The 23,559-nt window shown below is 36.1% G+C and overlaps 1 protein-coding gene across 1 annotated transcript in view; it reads right to left on the minus strand.

The window, feature by feature from the left end:
* The window catches only part of LOC104469682 (E3 ubiquitin-protein ligase UBR3), a gene marked incomplete at its 3' end in the record, with an annotated part of 34,530 nt that extends 15,380 nt beyond the window's left edge, over positions 1 to 19,150 (minus strand). Inside the window, exons 1-7 of the mRNA XM_010084278.1 lie at positions 19,018 to 19,150; positions 18,457 to 18,615; positions 16,656 to 16,799; positions 16,000 to 16,049; positions 11,412 to 11,478; positions 7,441 to 7,571; positions 1,909 to 2,137 (exon numbers count right to left, since the gene is read on the minus strand). Coding sequence (XP_010082580.1) covers positions 1,909 to 2,137; positions 7,441 to 7,571; positions 11,412 to 11,478; positions 16,000 to 16,049; positions 16,656 to 16,799; positions 18,457 to 18,615; positions 19,018 to 19,093 — 856 coding nt within the window. The remainder of the gene's footprint in view (positions 1 to 1,908; positions 2,138 to 7,440; positions 7,572 to 11,411; positions 11,479 to 15,999; positions 16,050 to 16,655; positions 16,800 to 18,456; positions 18,616 to 19,017) is intronic.
* Positions 19,151 to 23,559: the final 4,409 nt, after the last annotated feature.

Here is a 23,559-nt window from a genome sequence, read left to right on the forward strand (position 1 = left end):
TAAGCTGAACTAGTACCACTTTTGAAGTTGGCATTAACACAGCCCCTAGGTCAACTCTCTGTTTCAGGAACGCAGTTTGCCGCTTGGCATCCACAAACATCCTTTATAAACTGTATACTTCGAACAGGTGTCAGCTGTCTAAAAGACAACTAGTATCTGCGAGCAATGCAAAATAAACATGCCCTTAGCAGACACAATCCCTACTCCATGTTCTCCTTCCTAGTCTCCAACATGTTTTCTCCACCTATCCATTGGCTGGATTTGTAAACTTTGTCTCATTCAGATACTAAACAACCTACTTGTTTACACCAGCTGCACAAACAGAATTCTTCTCAATTTTGTCTCACCAGCACAGATTTCTAACAGACTTCTCACTATTTCCAGCATCCTAAGAGATACCTTGAACTAAACGCAAGATACAAGCCCACAGAACTGCAAAAGAAGGCCAAAGAGAGTATGAGAGGGAAAAAAACAAAGTCCTTTACTAAAATTTTTCTGTCAATTTACAGTATGTCCAACCCCTCATATTTAAAGCAGTGAGGAGGAAGTGTTGTGAAAACACTGAAAAGCACTGGACAGATTCCATGATGGAGTCTTAGCTAAGACAAATCACTGGTGCCGGAGAAAGGAAACGGGTCACTTCATGTCTTGTGAGAAAAGACTTACCCCTGGAGCAGCTATCTCAAATCTATCACAAATATAACTGATGTTATTTAACTTACCAGCTCCAGCTTATATAATTAATTACCAGGAAGTTTCTTCAGAGAATGTCAACTCACCGTCACAGCCTTTTGCTGCTTGCTGCAAATTCTGATCCCTTACAGAACCTTAACGCCACGCTAGCAACATCCCATACTGGTCAACAGTAAAAACAACCACTTAAAGGTAGTTTTAAATGACATTCCACCAATATGGCATTAGTTTAGCAAAAGTCACTTGGTGTACAAACTGCTAAAGAGAAAGGTTCAACATTCTTCTTCCAATACTGTACAGCAATCTCTGTAGGGCAACAAAAGAATTTCTCACGTTGAATTGCAGATGAATGAGGGTACTTTTTACAGCTAGATGAGTGAGCATTTCCCATTTAAGGATTCATTCTGTATTAGGCTATACATAGTGTGGACTCAGAGGCAAAAGATACTTCAGACAAGAAAAATTACAATTTAATGCAGGAGTTAATGGTACTTATTTAGCAGCAGCAGAGAGTGTTTTCAAAATCAAGCTAGGATAAAGAAGGCTGAGAGGTCTGTGGACTGTTAGGTACGTGAAAGCCTGAAAAACAGAAGATTTGTTGTGCCACCATTTTCAGGTAAGGACAGGTAAAACAAGGATGGTAGAAACAGGACAACTGTTTTCACTAGAAAAGTTACAGAGTGTACACTACTTCAAATTCAAATTGCCACTCTGTCAACGAAAAGCTTGATCAAATTATTATATTTATGAAGTATTAAATCATTCTCCTCTAATTATATCAAGCTTTATTAAGGCAATCGCAGGTGAGAAAAATTAAAACAATTTTACATACTTCAAATAGCTTGTGAAATATTTTGACAATATTTTTAAAATTAATAAAGGTGTCAATTTGCATATATAATTTCTTATTCAAAAGAGCTTCACAGATAGTGTTTACACACTTTACCCAACACACGAAGCACCTGCAAGATAATACTCTGTATTGTAAACTACATAACATTCCTACAAAAGAAAACTCTACAAACCAAAGGATAAAACATCAGTAGCACTCTAGATAACTACACTTCTAAGAAATTTTGAGACTCAGCCTCTACCATATACTGCTAGATCCTGTGCATTTTTGGGAAGGGGTTAAGGGAGTGGATTGGCTACCAAAGAAAGACATTAAATTTTCTCTATAATCAATTTATTATCCATGGAAAGAAGTCAACCTACCTTGCAATTCACTTTTAATAAGGCAACTTTCCATCATATACAACAGAACAGTGACCATAATATCCAGCAGCTGACATTCTTCTGTTACTTGGCGTGCTAGTTCTTCATTGCTGAACAACTGAACACTGATATGCACAATTCTATTAGACATTGTGTCTGATTCATGGCTTTTCTTCAGTGTTTTCATAATAAAAGCATAATGCTGAACAAAAGTTTTGGTAAAAGCAATCTGCAAATTATAAAGAAATGTAGACGTTAACAAGCACCATACGAGAATTATAGCTTTCTTTCATTATAAAATATCACTTTACAAAAGTACAATCAACATACCCTGGGAAAGACAAGTTGCCATGACAAACCAAAATTGATGGTCTACCTATCCTATGTCTAGGTTCTAGAAACAGTCCACATGAAAGGACCTGTCTATAGAGAGGGGTAATTTATGCCTCCAATTTTATTACCTTATCCTAGAATCTAATCTTCTCATTCTATACTTTCCACACTAAAAAAACCACAGAAATTATGAAACCAGGAATATAAGGTCTCAGCATATCTGTGAAAGCAGTGAAGTTCTAATAAGGAATTTATCCTAAATTTTTACATCCTAAAACATGGACTAATGTCCCAAAACAATACAGTATGAACAGTGAGATTAGTGGTGCCTAGTAAAGCTGTCTTAACTTATCACTTGCACTCATCTACCCATGGAGTAAGGTTTTCCTTCATCTGTTAAGGATGACATTTCAACACTGAATCTCAACTACTACCATAACATCCCATATTTTTTTAATAAATATTCAGTGCTTTCTCCTAAATAAAATAATTAGCAAGCTTTGCTATTCTTTATATAACTGTCTGGGTTTTTTTAAACCAGAAACGTATTTATATGTATCGATACATATATATAAAATACAATTTCTGGTCCCACTCCATTAACCTCAAACTGCATTGTAAACCAACCTCCTGCACTGCATAAACTTGTGCGCATATCTGCCAGCTTTGAAATCACTTCTCACTTAGTACTTCAAGTTCTGAATTAACACCATCTGGACTTGCTTGGCTTAATAAGAAGAGATAATACCAACTGAGTAGTGATGAAAATTCTCAGCTCAAAGTCTAAAATCCCCTGTCTATTCCTTCTGGTAATCTTTCATAAGCATAAAATCAGAAATTTTAAAACCACCTTCAGGCAGTTGTGTTTGCACCAGACTTTACAAACCACTACTTCAGGTTACCTGCCTCAGACTCAGCACTCCCATGTTTTTATTGCTGCAGTACCATGTTATTCTCATTTAGAAAATATTTCCAAAAATATCATGATGCCATAACACTGCTGTTGGGCACAAAGAGTGCTTCTTCCAAAAATATCCTCAAAAATCAAGTTGCTCAAGCAAAAAAACGGACTAGGGTGAGTGGGGATGGGGATGTCACCACAGGAAACACTACAACACTGCTCAACTTGCCTTCCTTTAGCTGCTTCACAATGATGAAAACCTGTATAATAATTGAAAGGGTCTTTTGTATATAGCACCCAGCACAATGGCAATCGTTTTCAGCTAAATCCTTTTCGGAACAATGTATTCACAATATTCATGAAGAGTTAACACAATATCATTCTGGTATTCCGAGGCAGAACAACTTATATAATTTCCCTTAAATTAAAGCTTGATACAACTGTAATCACTGGCAATGACACTTATAACAAGCATAAAGATGTATACACTATCAATGTAAAGGCTCAAACACAAATGACACCCCTGGTATTTTAAGAAGCTAGTATATTATTAATGCTGTTAGCAAAAAAAGTATACTTTATTTATACATTACTTCCTCACATTGTATTATGTTTAAAAAGGATTCTCAGGTTCTGTGATGTAGGAACTATGCTTTACTTGTTTTACACACTACTCTCAATTCAAGTTGACTGCAAGGACATGGTCCTCCCTTAAAATAAAAAATCCAAAATTTGTCTTATCTTAAATCAGCACGCATCAAAACTTTTTGTGCCTCACTCATATACAATAATGCATTTCTGAAAGTACCTTAGATTCACTATCAATAGTTTACTGATAGAGATTCTGTAATACACATAAATAAAGAAAAAACATAAGCTTTACTCCTACATTCACTTGGAAGTTAAACAAACAAATGTAATCCTTTCCAATTTTGAGAGGAAGAAACTAAACTAATTTCTAGAAGTTAAAATGCCGAAATACTGTGGTAAACGGCAGTCCATACATAAAAACAGCCATAGTAGGTCAAATCAGTCCATCCAGGTCAGTATCTTGTCTTTGAGTGGCCAAAGCTGTATACACAACTAAGGAAATACATAGAATAGAGCAAGAATGAAGATATTGACATAACACGTCTTTCCAAATAATTACTCAGCTTCCAGCCATTTGCAAGAAGTAGCTTCCTAAGACAGGTTTTCTGTATATTTAATTACCTTCACTGACTTACTCTCTATGATCTTGTGCAGCTTCTAAATTTATAGTCCATTCAAAAACAAAGTTAATTTTTTCATCTGGCCTTTCCTCTTGGTGGCACCACAACAATCCCAGAAATTTCAGGAGCCTAACATCAACCCTGTGTTTCAGTTAGAACTTGCATCTCCCATGGTTATGTTTTCAATGAAAAGAAAAATATAGTTCTGTCAGGTGAAAGCTGTGCTAAAATCAAGTCTCCTATAGAAAAGCTGTTCTACAGAATTTGTACAACAGCATATCCTGGGGTTAGTGAAGTCCTGTTGCTGTAATAACTGCCTCAATATTCTCTATGGGAGGTGCCTGACGAGGCACAGCATTTCTGATAATTATGTTTGTTGATTCATTATCTCTACCAGATGCTTTTGCATTTCTCTACTTCTAGTATTCCATATTTCAGCAAGGCTCTGCTCTTGAATGATTTACACTCTTCAATCAGCTTCCTCTTTATCACCAGCCCCTTTTTTGCCTTCTCTTTGGTCACATGAACATCAGTCCAATTTCTCTAGCCTTTTGTTTTTCCTCTTGCAAAAACCTTGTCCAGACCATAACACCTCTTATTTCTTGGAAGCTCTTGTAAATTTCTCTTCCGTTTTCTTCTTCTTCACTTGTAAGTCTTCCAAGCTTCAAATGTCAGAGTGCTGGAAGGGATGCCTCAGGCACAAATCCTGTAAGGCAAAGACCAAACTGTTTGTTGTACTGTCTCTCTCATATGTAAAAGTGGGGAGGGGAAGGGAAGAGCTAGTTAACCCAGGGTTTTAGCCCACCCCTTTCAACACCTCTTTTCAATACTGACAGTCCTAAAAAATTAGTTTGTTTTGCTATTTAAAAATAAATCTGTACAGAGATTGCCGGTGGGTCACTGACTGCTGCATAGGGCATGGTGGATTCAGTCAGCTCTACTATGCTTATGCTATAGTTCAGAAATTTCAAAAATTTCAGAGCATGCAGACAGCCTGCTCTGTGCTCTGTGTCTAGCTAGCTCACTCAGTTTATCAAAAAAACAACCTAGCATAATTCTGCTGATTTAATGAGCTAAATCAGCTTCATAAAGAATCAGACAAATTGCAAAAGAGCAGAGACAGAAAAAATTAAGAGAGTACACGTGGTGTAGATGAGATGGGAGAAAGTAACAGAAAGCTTAGAAATCACTTGGAACAGTTTATATCCCTACAGGTGTTCCTACTGTTTGAGAATGCAACGTGATTAAACAGCAAACAAGCTTTTCCTTCATAAAAGCTAAATGGAAGCTTGAAAGATAGAACATTCTTCTAATTCATCCCAAAATGGTATGTTCTCTCTGTATACATGTAAAAGGCAGAGCCACTCCTTGTAAATTTGCCACAATCCTCATAGACATGTTTAAAATTCATGCATCATTGACAGTTTTGCAACAAAGCACAGGTATCTTGGGAAAAAATAGTGTTACTGCCTCCCTAGTATTGTTGTGCAATGGATTTCCTGCTCTGAGTTACCTTACTACTGAAAAATACATTTTAGACAATCACAGCAATTAAAATAAACACAGATTCAAAAAGATTCTGAAAGATTTCAAATATTTCGGATTTGTGCTAGTAATAAAGTTTGTACATAGGAATTAACTGTTTAATCAAACACAATATGACATTGGTAACAAAAAAAAAAAAGGGGGGGGGGGGGGGGGGGATTTAAATAATCCTTTTGTCTGAACATACAGTACTGGTGGGTGGAAGATGGATTACTTCCAGATAAAGGTGGCAGACAGTAGAAAAAAACAAATATACCAGAGTCTCCATTCTGAGTACATAGTGAAGAGAGATTATGAACACAATGAAGAGAGCCACTGAAGACTGTGGCTTGTTGTCAAAGGAAAAACGATCCCATGATCATTAGAAGTTGTTGTTATTACAGGGTATAGTAAAAAGGTAAACACAGAAACACTTACCAGATTCCACCCCATGCTGCTAGCAGCTGGGTATTTTCACATGCAGGAGTTTAGCTGTCAACAGACCAGGAGAACTGGATGTCCATGTGGACCTCCAAAATCAAGAAGAATTCAGGCTTCATGGCAAGGGATCATCAGTTACGAAGTCCTCACGTCTCCTCATATATTAGCTGAATCCAAGACCAAGATGAATCCATGCTGGTATCCCAAATCAATATGCCGTCTTGACATGGACAGAGTATTGCTGAAGGCACGCATCTTCTCTTTTTCTTCCTTGCAAGTTATCTTCATATCCTCCGCTTTGATACAGCAAGGTTTTAAGGGGGCAAGGACACAGGGCTGTCCCATTATAAACAGACATTTCTGAAGAAATCTGCATGCCCGGACTTCAGCATTTCTTGATCTTTGCTTCCCAGCAAAGATTGGGAAGGTCCAAAATATTTGTGTGGCTCAAACGTATGACATGATCAGAGCAAAATGTTAAGCCTGATTGCTATGTATGCCAGGTCTTGGGAACGTCTAGAGCAAACAACCAAACCTGGCTGCACACCAAGATTTAAAACAGGAAAATGACAACCAGTCCCCATGACTCCAGGCCAGGAGACACTTGGTATGGACAACTGCAAAACTCTGTAAGGAAGCACCTGAAATGCTGCCAAAATCACCTAGGGCATTAGCTGCAGCAAGAACACTCGAACTGTAATGGCCTATATAGAGAAACCACTGCCTACCACAACAGTTGCAACAGGAATGAAGTCACTGCAATTATTTACCAGTCATACCACACTAGCAAATCATTTAGTGCTGATAAAAATCCAATTTACAAAGTAAAATAAAACAAAATCCAGAACATGCAAATATGCACTAAAAGCCAAAAAGGAAAAAACAAACCATGAGCACAAAATCAACACTGCTGCTCCAGAATTACCTATCTTGCTTTGTCCACATCTCTCTTCAAATACTATACACTTTAGACCTTCTAACGAAATACTCAAAACAAGGTAAAAGGACTGCATTACTTTACTGCTTATTATTCAAATATGAACATATGTGGTCTCATGCAAGGCAGAATACACACTAAGTATGTGAAAAGACATTTAAGTTTGAATGAAGCAAGGCAAATACCTTATAATCTTGATCTGGCAGCATGTTGAGTAAGAAAGTCACCATCTTCTGTGGAAATTCATATTTTATTGTCCAAAATAATAATTCTTCCAGAAAACATTTATGCTTCAAAACATCCATGATAGATTGATCTGCATAGAAGGTTGGAGGAGGGGATGTGTAATGTAATAATTATTAAAACTAAAAGCAATGATAGTGCAGTTGCACTGTCTTATATAAAACTCAGTAATAAAAATTTAAGAACAACTTAGTGCACTCTTTAAGTATTTTTTTTTCAAAAACACTGGGAAAATGAACATGGGCAACACTGCACAGTGTCAGAGTCTGCAACAGTAGAAAGGACCTCCCAGAGCAGTCAATGAAAGTTTTCAGCACAATTCTACCGCTGAGTCCAGTCTTCACTGATTGCATTAAATCGTATCACCTCACTGTAATAACTCCCTGATGGTAATGAATCACAGCAATTTGCACAGTATTTACACAGCCACTTAACTGAGGGAAACTGTTAGTATAGACTACTACTCAGACAAAGTTAAAATAGCAAAACAAAATACAGTTGGTAATTAAGTGATGAGTTCTATCACCTAAGAACACGTTCTGTTTACAAAGCTCTAAACAAACTAAATAGCAGCAATAACATATCAGTTATTTTTAAAGCAATGTATGCACTGATTCACCAATCACAAAGTTTTTTGTTGGCCAGTTGGGGTTTTTTAATATGAAAATGACCATAATCAGATAATCAGGCACTAGCTCCTGATGGCACCAGAAGGGATAGCCTCATCTTTCCCCATTCAATTCCTGGCCATTCACTCTGCCCCCTTACTCATGCTGACAGTATATCCCTGTGGGGTGCCTACACAGGCATCAAGTCAGCTTTCCATTCTGTCAGGTGCCTTTTCAAGCAGATCAGTTTCCTGATTGCAAAGCTGCACAAACTGACCTCTGCTAGAATAAACTGTTCATGAAGCTATGGCTTGACAAAGCATAAGCCATATTAACTCCATTTAACCTAAAATATAGACTCTATGATCATTCCTCAAGAGGTTGATTATTTATGATTTAAAACTACAACAGGTATTCTTCACTCCCATAACACATATAAGGACTAAAGAAAATAGTAATGTTCCTTATATCCTCAGGTCTAGTTGATTTCTAGGTATAACCAACCCACAGAATCCCTTATTCCAATGGGACTGTATGAAGTGCTCCCATCAGCACAGATTCAAAAACACTTAAGCTGAGCATTATCTGGCCTTGAAGACTTGCCTCTTCACTGAAATACGACAGCTTTAGGGACTGCACTGGATAGCTTTGTGCCTATCCTAAGCAGGATAGGCATTTGTGCTTTTCCTAAGCAGGAATTACCTCCATTTTCCACCAAAGGTCAGAGTTCCCCAATCAAGGGACCAATCGTCCCAAAACATCTCAGAAATTGCAAAAGATCATGAGAAATAATGAATAATTTAAATTTTACAGATCTCCTCAAGACTCTAGCAAGTCACACAAAGACAAGAATATGTTTTATTCAATATATTCTACAAGCATTGAAATAAAAAATTACCTTCACAAAGTCATGAAAGATATTTTAATATTACTATATTTGTAAAGCATTACATATCACCTACTGCAGCAAACATATGTTGATCATTTATGTTCTCTTCCTCATTTCTTGTTAACAAATTGCGTATGTGATTTTACTGCCCAGAAAGCTTGGTAGCCATGCAGACTGAAGTCGTCTGTCCACAGAACAGATAGCACAGGTTTAGGTACATGCCAAATGCCCCTGAGTGAGAACACCAGGCATTGATGCAGGTGGCACAACAACCCATCTGCCACTGATGTGCAGCTTTCTCTGACACGTATCACAGTTGAACAGTGTGTATCAAGTTCTTCATACAGCAGTTTCAGGCAGGGATGGAAGAATATATATCCACTTATACCTGCTAGAGAATTTAAGTAGGCAGAATGCTCTTACCCAACTTGGAAAGTTTGTCAAGAGCACTGGGACTAATGTTCCCACTCTTGAGAAAAGCATGACAAGATTTAAATTTCTTTCAACAAATAAGAAAAAAGAATAGTGCTTGTGGGTTTGAAATTGTCTTAAACATCAAGTATTTCAGATAGATGCAGGATGCAGGTTTTAAAATAGAGTAAAAATTAAAATTCTCCCAATACTCAGTCCCATACCTGTATCAGTGAACCTCAGCACAAAACCTGTATTTTCTTTAAAGAAACCTTTTATTCTTTCCTAGTGCCACAAAAGACCCCATAGACTAATGTAAACATCTCTCTGGAATATGAGCCTTTGCATTCCAAGGTATCACCTCTACGAAGGTGAATAAGCCTCTATGAAGACACTACCACTAAAGACATAGGATGGGACAGGGAGTCTGCTTATATGGAAAAGGTAAATCTGTTTTTATTCAATACTCAGTTTTCTAAAATTTTCTTTTCAGACTCTTATTTTATACCCTATTGGACATAAAATATGAATACTGAAAACTTCAGAAAACTATTCAATATTTAATAAAAACAGATACTTACCCTTCCCCCACTGGCAGACTCCCTCCTCTGGGGCTGATATTAGGAGCTATCAACATCATGAGCACAGTCCATGCTGGGATGCCTCAGAGGGGGAAGACTACAATCCTGGGGGGAAATGAAATGTTGAATTAAAGTATCACTTTTCCTGAAATGCCACCGCTGATATTGGCTTTCAGATCTGGCTGCTTCTCAACCTGAGCTTCCTCCCTGCCTATTTCCCATAATCAGTTACTATGCATCAGCAAAAAAGCATTTCTTCTTGCATTACCTGACTCTTATATTTTAGACAAGCTAAAAACCTCTAAAGCTCAAGTAAGAGCTTTCCTTGGATGTGTGGAAGTTCCCCACATTCCTCCCAAACTATCACCTCTTCCACATTATGATTCTCTGCCACAATCTTTCACACACCATTTCTAAGATCATCTCTTAACAACACCACTGACAAAACATTTAGTTCTCTGCTTTTCCAGCTTCCCAATCATTTTCCTTCAATCTGAAACCACTAGAAACAATCAATCTTACTTTCCCATACTCCTCACAACACCTTCATACCTTTTTACCGACTTCATGAACCCTTGCATCTCAAATTCAAGTTCCAAACCCTCATACCAAAGCCCTTCCAGAAATTTTATTCCAACTTTTACCACAGTTTTTCACCTGAATGTTCTTTTCTCAGGGCTTGCAATTTCTTTGCGCTTTCTCTCACTCTCCTCATACTCATACTAAAAAAATGTGTTCTTTGTTTAATAATAAGAGTTTAAATATTATTATTTAAAAACTTTTTAGCGCAAAAACATGTCAAGGACAAGCATGGGACAGGGCTAGCTTGTCTCTAGCCTATGTTCATCCTTGAATTAAAACTTGCACAGATCTCAATGTGAGTGCTCTTCATGTTAGACTAGAATTTGCACAGAGAACTAATTTCAATCTAGGATAAGAATGGAGTGGCTTCAAAGGAGGCTTCATTCCAATATCTTTTCTTAAATATTACTAGAACAGTACAGAAAAACCAACCAGAACCAGAGAGAACCATTCTTGCCTGTCTGAGAACACAATCATACTGTACAGCGGCATAATGCAAAAGAATTGTTAAGAAGAAACACATCAAAAACTTGTTTGCCAAGCTGTATTGCAACCTTGCCAGCCACACAATGAAAATTAAATAAGTTTTTAAAGGTCAGCTTACAACATGACGGTGATAAAATGACTGGTCAAATAGAGTGCAGACAGTGGTACTCACTCAAGGGAAATAAAAGTTGCCGATAACCACAATTTCACTTGCAATTCTTTTTTAGACTTTGCTATGTTTAATGCCTGTCATATGCAGCACTAAAGTGCTTGGGAAGTGAATGAATATTTCTAGATAATTTTTCAGATAGACATAAAGCAAATATGATAAACTGAGATCAGCACTTTATAAATACCTTTGGTGGTGCTGCTTAGTTTCACTCTCTTGCGCTTGCCCACACCTTGGCTACCATCCTGGTCCTCCTGGGGTAGGAGAAGAGTTTAAAAAAATTGATCATCGTATATTTAAAATTTTATTGACAAGATATGGTATGCTCTCAAAATTCTGGTCCAACTATCCAGCTAAACCAGAAAAGCCCTGAATATACTCTCTTACCAGAAAAACACTTTTGCTGTTTATAGGAACCTTGGACTCTGTGTAACTCATCAGGAAAACCACAAATTTTTAAATTGCCTTTTTTCCCCCTACAGGCAACATTATCATCTGCAAGTTCAGACACCTTCATCTATTTAATTAATTTTGCAAGGTTACCTGCTCTGATTTCTGAAACTGACTGCTACAAAAATGTTCAACACTACAAAAATGTTCAACGCTACAAAATTTCTAACTGTTGCACATTCAAGGTTTCACATACTCATCCTAAAAAAATATCAGACAACATACTGGCTATTAAATTTGGCAATTCAGACATTTAGCTAGACATTTTCTAATCAATATAAAGTTCTGATCAAGAGTTAAGTTTTTGTTGACACCTTTAAGAGGCCAGTTCTAATTGCTGCACTCCAATTGCTTGTTCCCTACAGAATAATGGAAACACTTTATGCAGGCACTTGTCATCTGAAACTTTCAAGGCACTCTGCAAACAAAACAGCAAAGGTTCCAAAATGCAATGCAAGTTACAAACAACATCACCACCACTTTACAAAGTCTAACACTGGGTGTTAAAAAAGAACATGACATTATAGGACTATATTAAATGCTGCATGGATCTTTACCGACAATGGCAGACCTAATGAAACAGTGGAAACAAAGATTCCTACTGGATCTAATAAAATGAGAGATAATTAATGCAGGTACCTACTATTAAAAATAAGCAATCAATATCCTTCTCCTCTAAGCAAATACCATATTTTACTTCCAAACTTCACTGGAATTATAAAAAACCAAGAACTCAAGAAGTGACTCTCCTTCCTTGGGGAGAAAGATTATTCATATTTTATATCTAAGGACTGATCAAAAATATCATGCTAACGAAAGGTCTGAATTTTCCTAGCCTTTCAGTACCTCCATCTGAAAATTATTTTTAAAATGGACACACATTTTAATTCTTAAGGTGTTCTGTGGTCTTTGTGAACACACCTTACTTTTGTACTTCCATCGTGAGCCAGTCAGTTCTCAGGATATTGCCATTGCCCATCAGAGGGGTCAAGTACTCTAAAGCAAAAATCAGACCTGCTGAGATATTACTACAGACTTCAGGACTCTGTAATTTAAGTCTCCTGTCCTGAAAAAGAGGAAACTAAATTCCTATAGCTGGAAAATTGATAGCTGGAGGTCTCAAGATCTTTTCAGCAGTCTCAGTTAATCCAGAGTTACTATAGGGGCCTTAACCAGAAAATAATGCATTTGGGTATACAAACTGTGACTAATGTGTTGGATTCTAGCCTCCAATACCACTGCTCTGGAAAACAAAATGCATTTCTCCTTCTACAGTATGAGAAAAATTTAAATATACAACAGTCTTTATTGCAACTTTTGAAGTGGTTTCACTAAAAAGAAGAAAAATTAAGTGACTTATGAGAAACACTTTCTTGAGAACTCTTTTTTCCTTAATAATGTTAGACAGTTGGTTTCCATTTCTTCAGTAAGGTAGGATTAAAAGTTAATGTTGAGTGCAGGAGTTGTAACAGCCTTGAGATAGCGAGTCCTAGCTCACATGATGTCTGCAAACCCAGGGATAGAGAGTAAGAGAATGAGTAAGCAAATGTAGAACACCTTGTTTTTACCCATTGAATAATGCTGTGTAAATATATCTGGATAACAGCAAAGATTTATTTTACATAATATAATATTTTGCAATACGCCTAAGGTGTGCCACATCTGTTGTAAATTCAGATGATAAACTTTATTTATTAGATATTATACATAGATATTTGTACAATTACATCAAATGGCAATTGGAGTAAAAAACTATATAACTGAGTAATACAGCATTCAGTGCTTAAACTACAAGTGCAGCCAAACAGAGATACCCAATACAAAAAAGTTTATTCATGAATGTGGTAAAAGTGTTCATGGATTGGGTTTTATTTGATTTCTTGGAACACAAAAACTTCTTAAATAGGAGGACAGGTATAGAGAGGGCTTTTTCTTCTCATTTTGCACAAAGGAAAACATGAGGAAGAAAAGGTAATAAAGAAAACTGATGGTGAGTTCTCTCCAAAATACCACAAGATGGAATACAAACCATTTGAGAAGTAAAGCACAAGTGAGCCTCTACTGTTTCAGGAGGGGAACAAAACAAAACAACCCACAACACAATCTCAGGATACATCCACCCTTCAGATTCATTTCATTTAGTGACACTAAATACTGAACTATGCAAAACTTTTCAAATTATTTAGTTGCCTGAAGAAACACTGCTCTAATTTATAGCCTATGTAAATTTTGTAATCTGGCCTTTCGTCTGTAAAACAATGCTACCTTTAAGATGTAGGTGGTAAAAAATAATATTAACCTTTCTAGATTTATCTTAAATACCAGAGGAAGAAAATCCAGTTAAAATTGTACTCTTGACACATTTCTTAATTAGAACATAGTTTTACTCTGCTATATGAGAGTATAAACAAAGCATAAAAAAAGCTGTAAATGCCTTTCCAGGGGAAGGCAGGGGAGAGGAAGAGAAGTCACAAAGCAAGATAACTTTTTTCTCATTTCTCTAGAAAGCATTTCTCCAGTAACATATTTTTTCTAATAAACACTTCAGCCTTCCACATGCACAGTTCTGTTCTGGCTTTTCCATGAAAGGACTAGACTTTCTTTTCAGCAATTTGTATTTGTCAAGCAGACCATGATTAAGAAAAATATTATAAATAAAAAATTAACTTTATTCAGCAATGCCACTAGCAGAGGATTTTTTTGTTTAAAAAAAAACAACCAAGAAACTTTTTATATTATTTTAACTGTATCCCATACCATATCAATGTGATTTTATTAAAAATATGAAAGGAAATTTGAAAAGTCAAAATATATACTAAAAAAAATTACGATTTTCAGTGTTTATTGTTTTATCTGCATGTTACTCCCTCATTCTTTTTAAAATTTTCTAAATACAGATTTCGAACAGGGCCTTCTGCTTTTCTACAATATATCTTAATAATGAAGTTAACATCTCAAAATTGATTCCAGGTATGTGAGTATATGCAGAATTTCAACTTAGACAAATCACATCTGCAGTAACATAGTTAAATACCTACATGTATATTTATAACCTGGAGATCAGAAAGAAAAATCTCTCTAGAAAACGGGTATCTCTAGCAAGCTATAATGCAGTTGCTGTAATTCCTCCCTTTTTTATTCATAAAATATCTTTTCCTTGAAAAAATTACCTTTTCCTGATAAAATCTTTCTCCCTAAAATACATCTCTGTCTCTGCATCCCTCTTGGACTTCTTTCCCAAACGAAATGTCAGCAATATCCAATCTCTCTTCAGACTCTTAGCAACTTCAGTTTACTCCCCTCTCCTCATCACTCATAGGGGTAAAAGAGAAAGAAGCACACTGAGCCATTTTAAGTTTATTTGAAAACACTACTTGAGGTTATTAACATTAACTTGAATTGCTGCCTTCTTTCATGGGCCTTACGTGATACTGTCAGCAGTCTCTGTGGGGTTTTATTTTCTGTTTGTTTGTCAAGTGGTGGTGAAAAAACAACAAGCAATACTTTGAAAATTGCCAAATTATAAATAGCACTGCTGAAAGCATAACAGATGCTGCTGTGCTCGTGACAGAGGCAAGCATGTCATACAACTGTTTTAGACATACACAAACATTTGTTTTTACTTCAATACTTGTTCACATAGAACTCAATGTAATCAAAAATCCTATGAAAAACTATACCTCACATTATTTAAAGTTTGTTATACTACCCTATCAGAATGGCTTCTAAGGCTTACTAGTTGAAACGAGATTTTAAATAGTAGGGGGAAAAAATGAGAATAAATTTATAAAGTAACTTTACCAGAATGTAACTTTCCTCATTAAACTCCACTTACTTATTACAGCTCAATCTAAAAGGAGTTTCCCTCCTTTTTACTCCCACTCAATGTGTTTGGTAAGTAAGGTCAAGTCTACACATGGGAATTTATCTACAGAGAAATTCTCACTGCTGCTATCACCAGCTCTGCTGGATTCTCAAGTGCTAAAAGCTACTAACACCATTCACAACATCACATGCTTTAAATTTGCTTTAATCAAGCCCAATTTACTTGATAGCGACTTTTGAACTACATATACAAGTTTCTTCTATATTACACACATAAAGTAATATGAAATAGTATTAGCAAAAATAAGGATTTTTCAAGTGGTCCTTAGTAAATCAAAGACATGAGATCTATTGCTTTATATTCCTTAACATTCCTAATTATTAAAAGCGAGAGAATATGTGGTAGATAGAAGAGTTAAGGTTTGTGGGATATGGCTGCAAGCATTCTCTCCACTTAATATTCCGCTGCAGTTCATTATAGTTTTTAAAAACAGTCTCACCTCATCTGAAGAATCCCCTTGTCCTGATGTTGCTGTAGCACCTGCTAAACCTTTTGAAACAAAAAAATTCAGAGATGCCTTTCATAAGTCTTATACTGAAAAGAGTATTTTGATATTTAATGAGCCAGCATGAAATGATACACCACATTAACTTTCTTTAAAAGATACACAGTGGTGGACTGAGAAGTCAGAGTAAGATTTCCAAGCAATACAAAACTAGGGATTTGCCAATAAGTTCCATTGCAGAACTTCAACATACTGAGGTAACGGAGACGTGTTTTCTCAGAAATCGCAAAAAAACTCTGATGGCCTTCCACGATCAAAAAAATTCCACAGCACTTTTGTAAGAATAGGTGGCTTAACTTAGTTGCAGTGACAAAATTCCACTACGAGCAATTTCATCCTGCCTACTCAAATTCCACTAATGCTACGACTGGGAAATGATGCTTAGTATATTAGCAACAAAAAGTTAATATGTCTAGCTTCATTGACAGAATTAAAATGAGTCCTGTCATTTGGTGTTGCACTAAATAACAGGTAATTCCTTAAGTTTCAGTGAGATAATTTTGTTTCTTTAAATAAATAAACTAAAAGAACAGTTTCCATGAAAAGCAACAATAATCAAGTCTTCTCTTAAAACACTTTTCTACACAAACCTTGAACTGCTAATGTGCTAGTTCCAGCTCCTTGTTCCTGCATACCACATGCAATTTTATCCTCAGGAAATGCCAGTCCAGAGCCTTTCAAAGCAATGAGGTACTTCTCATGACTTTTCTTTGCACATGCATTCTCTCCAACACCTTGAATACATATGTAAAACAGCATTAAATTAAAGTACAACAGCAGCTACTTGGTTCATATACTTCGTATTCTATACAAGCAATCTAAAAAATTATCCACAATGTTTTAATAAGCTGTACAATTATGAAATGCAGAAGCTAAAAAGCTTCTCCAACTGATGAACTGAAATCCAAAGGAAAAAAAAACCTCACTTTTTCCCTTCCAACATAGTGTTTTCTTAAGTTTTCTTAATTTCTATTTTACCAGCACTGCCACCATTAACACTATAGCAAAAAAAAAGTACTTGTTTTATTATTTCAAAACATTTGGTTTTGGACAGAAAGGACAGACCTACAATTTCCAATGGGAAAAAAAAATAAACCAACAAAAAAACCCAGTAATGGTAAAATGCCATATTTAACTTCTAATATTTGGAATTTTTATTTCAAATTTCAAATTTTGACAGTTGCGATTAATGGAGACTACTCATAAAGATATCATCATTTCAACTGTTTGATGAAGCAAAGTCACACTGCATGCTCAGGATATAAAAATTTCCACAAACAAATGGACTACAAACCCCAACACATTTGTTACATACCAAAAAAAAAAAAAAAAACACCTTTGGAGGAGCAAACTGTGTCAAGCATTTAAGAAAAATAAAACACTAAAGAGATGACAGTATCTTTCTAGCTGTGCACCTTTTGCATTCAAAGTCAGAAGGGCAGGTTTTGGTCTAAAATTTCCTTCTTTGCTTTCCCTACCCAGAAACTGTACCTACTCAAGCATACATATTCTCTATTCCAAGAGTTCAGATAAGAACGCCTTACTTCCCATTCCCTCTCCACTTTTCCATCACATACAGGAAAAGATGTCTCCCATTCAAATATTATTAAACAGGAGAGAAGAAGAGAAAGGAAACAGAATAAATACAACTGTCCCTGAGGCAGCTTTCATAAGTGTTTTTCCTTTCAAATAAAGATTTAGAGACTGCTAGTTCTTCAACTAGCTGCTGCCCAAGCCAGTTATGACAACTTAAATCTACCGTAATTACTATTTGTTCCATACCTATGAAAAGGAGGTATGCAAAGGACTCAAAAAAGATACCTTCTGATCACAAAAAAAACAAGATGGAATTAGTTTATATTAAGTAGTTTGGAGTTAATAGTGACTGCCCAATATTTTCAGATTCATTGTGATGAATGGATAGAATAAATAATTCGGGTGTGGGGAGGTATTTTCAAGGAAAAAACGAAAAAGGGCTTTGCATAGACGTGCACGACAGATAACAGCATTTTGCCATTCCAGTCTCCTCCAGTAACCTCTGTGAGAGCAGATCCCAAAATAAGTTAGACAGATTCCACTTTGAATAAGATTGATATGCCTTACTTGGAAGTAGTAAGCTGCTGTGTTCACTTCATTTAAAGAGATGGACTTATTGTAAAAACTATTTTGAAACAATGTTTGCTCTTACAGGTCTTAGTAACAAATGTTTCTAGTCGCTCCTGAAGCCACCCCCCTTCTACCAACCACAAAAAATGGTCTTTAAAAACATGCATTTTTCTGGGTTTTGAGAGTCAAATAAAAACATGCAAAAACTGAAGTGATAAAAAAAGCTTATGCCCTTAAATTCTTCACAATTTGAGAATTTAATTATTAGAAATAACACAAACATACCAGAGCTAAGATCTTTGTAGAACTGCTGGCTAGTCAAAACCTGGGTAAGAACTGATCGCATTGCTCCTCCCATTTTGGTCAAATCTTCTAAAAAGGAAACGTGAGGCTCCAAAACCTGCAGGATTTTATGAAGGTCTTTCTCTGATGGCAGATCAAGAGCTGAAAACCACATAACAAGAACTTTTGGTGTAAATGTAATGTAACTTGGCCAAGACCTTCACAAGGCAGAACAGCTATGACTACAACAAAAGAAATTCATTTATATATTCATAATCTTCTAAAATTCACATGCACAAATTTCAAATTAATCCTGATTTCATTTTCTGGAAGAGCTCGACACAATGCTAGGTAATCGTTAAAACATTTTTAAGAAGCTCTTCAGCAGAGAACAAAATCAAATCACCTAGCAGGCAGTAACTTGGTTAGCAAAAGAGGCACAAAATTCAATTATATAAACTATAGACAGCATTCATATATTTATGTACTGTGTCTTCACAGACTACAAAGCAAGAGAGAGCAGCAAGGTAAGATATGCTAGATAAATGCAAATTTAAAACATACCAGGCTCATTATACCCCTCTCTCAAGTGCTGAATAAGACTAAAGATGAACTGTGGGAGAACTAATTCTGACATCATCAACAAGTCTTTCGGGACACATGGAACATTTGAATTTGACTTAATCCGGTGTCTTTTACAAAACCTATAAAACAGATGAGAAAAAAATGTTAGCCAAGCACAGCTCAGCAGAGCTAAAGAAAACCATTACTTCTTCCATTTTTCAGAGAGTATATACTTTCACATTAAAGGTGTTACAGAAATGGTATTCTGAAATTTCAACTTCTATGTTCAAAACTATTTTGTTTCTGAGTCCACTGAATTATAAAGTTGACAATTTTTTTCCCCTTCCCAAAGAGCAAATATCTAACATCCCAGTTTCTCCCATACACATTAGAAGCATCCTCCATTGAACAATTAGAAGAATATTGAATTTTTCTTTATCAAACATACCTCCCAATTTCTAAACACTCTAACTGAAAATATCTAACTAAAACAGTTCATCACCTTTCCATGAAAGAGTCAGAGGCTGGCCTGATTTTTCAAGTCCTCATTCAGATAATCATTTTAAAAATGTCTTTTGACATCAATAAAAACAATTTCCAAAAAAATAACAGTTTGCAGGACCAGCATTTATTTCAAATGTATAGCAACTAAGATTTACTTATCAAAGGATTATAGAAATACCCTGCAAAAACTGTGCAAATTGTTTCATTTAAAAAGAAAATAAAACATTTACTCTCTGTAGAATTCCTGTATGGTAGTAGTTGAGGCTTGGCTAATGCACAATGACATGAGGTTGAGCCAACCTCCATTAAAGCAGACAGAATGATTTCCCACTGACTTAATGTAAGCCTGACTCAAGAGCCACTGAATACTTTTCTGCTCACAATCTATTTTTAGAAAGGACATTTACCAACATCAAAGAGTTATTTACCCATGTCAAAGAAGAAGCTATCAAGGAATAAAAAGTCTAAAATCACATGATACAAGAGTAAACTTTACTGGAAAGATTCACTAGATTTTACCAGCAATTTTTCAGTATAAAGATTCAGAAATGGATTCAGCTTTGTTTTACTATGAAAATTGTTTTCTAAATTTGTTCATGACTTCACTATATTTTCTACACCACATTTTCCAGAAGCAGCCCACTACTTTCTACAACATAAGCCTTTCTTCTTTGAGGACCATTAAGATAGCACCTTCAAGAGAAGAAGGAAGTAAGAAAGCCACAAGGCAAGTATCCAAATCTAGGACAAAAAAAAAAAAAAAAAAAAAAAAAAAAAAAAAAAGCCAGGGGATAAAAGTGCCTTTTTCAAAAAAAAAAAAAAAAAAAAAAAAAAAAAAAAGATACAAGTCCAGTGATGAAGATGGCATCTTCACAAGGCTAAAGACTAAGAGCTTCTCCTTTGCTCTTAAACATTAAAGATGACACTTTTTATTAAGAAAAGGTAAACAAGGACAGTATTAGCCAGATGACTTGCAGTTTGTACATACAGCCTAGCCATCCCCAGGAGAGCAAAAAGTGCCTGTCAGAAAGAGCTCAGTGATGACTAACAACTTTCTGTTAATAAATGCACAAATGGGTGGTCTTCAATTTTGTCATTCATTTTTGCAAATGACATTCACAGACATTATGAGAAGTCATCCACTTTTTCACTTTTGTCATTTGCTTTTGTCTCATCCACATACAGAAACCTGAACTGACACAAATCACAAATCTGGCCTGATCGATGCTGCAGTATGGTATCTCATTTATTATCTTAAAGGTATTTAGTTTCCCTTTCACCACTATCCTTACAGTAAGTAAATAAACACTTAAAAACAAGGAAAGAATTACTATGCAGTGTGTTTTAAAATCTTTTACTGATCCCCTCCATATATTTTGCATTCAGACAAAAGCCATTTTCACTGTTTCTGATCACAAGCTAAGAGAGCCACAGTAACAAAACTCACAAATAAAGTAATTTTGAATCCCAGCTTCTGCTAAGTACAAGGCTTCCTTCCACAGAAAATAAAATGCTCTGCTCCCCAAGAAGCCTATGCCAGCACACTACTTGTGAATCAGCCTATGGATTAATCACCCCAAATTTAACATATCCTGTAGCTGAAGGTTATGAATCATGTCTTCTCTTGAGATTCCCCAGAAAGCACTACTGACTTAAAAAATGTGCTATTATTACTATATTAATACAGGTTCTGGAAAAACAAGGAAGAACCCAAATTCAATTCACTGTAAGGAAACATCCTTTCACTATCACATGCACAAATTACAGCAGTTCCAAACAGGGAGCAATTTCTAGATACCAGGCCCTAAATTTTAAAGTAGGAATGCCAATATCATTTTAGGATATGAGCCATATTCTACATTTGTGGTTCAAAGCCTGCAGCATTAAAGTATTGCCTGAAATCAACATACTATTGTAAGTGTTCTTCACCAACAGCTAGAAACATGTACGTGGTAAGGATTCCAGAACACGTCCTTACTGACGTGACTTGCTCCTGGGCAAGCTATTTGCCATACCAAATTTCAAGGGCAAGAATTAATCTAAGCCACGATGATCAAGAAAGCCAATGCTCAGATGTTATTATTTGCAAATCAGGCTGAACAAATCTTACTGAGCCGAAGTTTATAACATTCACCCATAAGACTCTGTTTTATGCCGAATTACAGAAAACCAATCCTGACACCATATGGCATTTCCACAATCCTAAAATACTGATACTCTGTTCTACTCAAAGTTCTAATGCCTTTACAGGGTGCTACATAATTCTTCTACAAATATTGACCAAAATACCAGATAATGATTCAGAAGATCTTCAGGGTTAAAACAACAGCTGTTTCAACTAAAGAGACAGAACTCCAAGCTGTGCCAAGGAAGAAACCAGCTGAAACTTCCTATGCAGGCAGAAAGAAACACCTGTGACAAACTTCTCCAATGGGTTATACAGCTGCTGGACAGAAGACAAAGCTATTCCATAATCAGTTCCTCACACTTCTAAAAGAGCTTCCTTACCACAGCATCAGTTAAAGAATTGTCTGCCTACATAAATGTACACTTCAAAATGCTCCCAAGATAGGGATTTAACAGGCAACAAAAAAGAGCCTTTTCCAAATCTCTCCTGGTAACATCAAGCCTCGGAAACCCACCACGTGGAGCAGGCAGAAGTCTCTAACAGGGGGTAATGAAAGGTAGATATAAACTAGATATGAAATACATTTTTTCTGAAGATGTTCAAAAATAAAAATAAGATCATTTCAGCAAAAGGAGAGAATAACACAGTAACTTTCAATTAAATAAAAACAGAGCTTTAACAAGCTATCTTGTCCATGTGACTTCACATGTAATTCCTTAAATTTCTTATGCTGCATTGATCTCTCATTTGTAAGATGCAGAACATTGTTGACGTGTACAGGAGTAAGGAATACCATGTATTATTAACATAAGCAACAGTAACATCTTCTGAGCAACCTTCACTTTATACTTTCCAGAACCATTCTGTTCTTTCCTACTGTTTCTGTCTTTAATAGTTCTACTGAGTATTTCTAAAATGTATTTTAGAAGTGACTTCAGGTAGAACCACTCCTTTCCTTCAGTGTCACAACTGCTTAAGTTGAACTAGGTCAGTCCTGCTACAAGTCTGTCTTCAGCCCTCTTATTTGTTCCAGCACTGGCACTCGATTGATCCTGTGTTAAACCTGCTCAGAAGCTAAGCTAGTAGAAGTTACTTGCTAAAAAAAAAAAAAAAAAAAAAAATTAAAAATTTAAAATTTCATTGGACCAGCTTAAATCCACCAACACTCACAGACCTGCCTCCTTGGAAACCACACTGAAATCCCAGAATCATCCTGCTGTCTTCCCTTTCCTTGTTCACCTGACAGGGAGCAAAACACAGAGAACAAAAAAACCAAAAACCCAGCAATGCAGGGCGATTCTGTCCCAGCCAACCAGCACACCGGGTGGATACAAGGCTCACTGTGAAGCCAACTCCTCCACTTCAAAGGAGAATTTTTAAACTTCCTCGGTTATTACAGCAGTTGATGTCTTCAGTACCAGCTAGACCTCACCTCTACAGCTTTTGAACATTTGCTCAGCCCTCTTTCCACTACATCCCACAGCATCTCAAATTCCAGCTGCATTCCAGAAACTTTACAGTAAGTTCATGCATACACAGAGGGACTACTTTTACCCTCACTCTTCTCTCACTATTTCGGCCCCTGCCTCCTTAGTTTAAAAATCATTTGTTTTAACTGGATCATAAAGCTGTCAAAAGGCAGCATCCCCTTTTCACAAGTCTTACAGCACTACAGCACTATGAGTACCTGACTTCAACAAAAGCTTTTAGGGACAATAATCTGGGACTCAAGTGACAGGACCCAAATGAAAACTACTGGAAATCAATCCCTAAGCAAAGAAACCCCTACTTGATTCTTCAATTCAGTAACAATGTCACATCTAAACTGAGCTTTTATTTAAGACATTACATACTTTTCATAGCGTATACCATGACTGACAATGTCATGTTTCATAAAGTATTCAAACGAG

The sequence above is a fragment of the Pterocles gutturalis genome, unplaced genomic scaffold (assembly GCF_000699245.1).
Source record: "Pterocles gutturalis isolate BGI_N339 unplaced genomic scaffold, ASM69924v1 scaffold34430, whole genome shotgun sequence".
Taxonomy (NCBI): Eukaryota; Metazoa; Chordata; class Aves; order Pterocliformes; family Pteroclidae; genus Pterocles; species Pterocles gutturalis.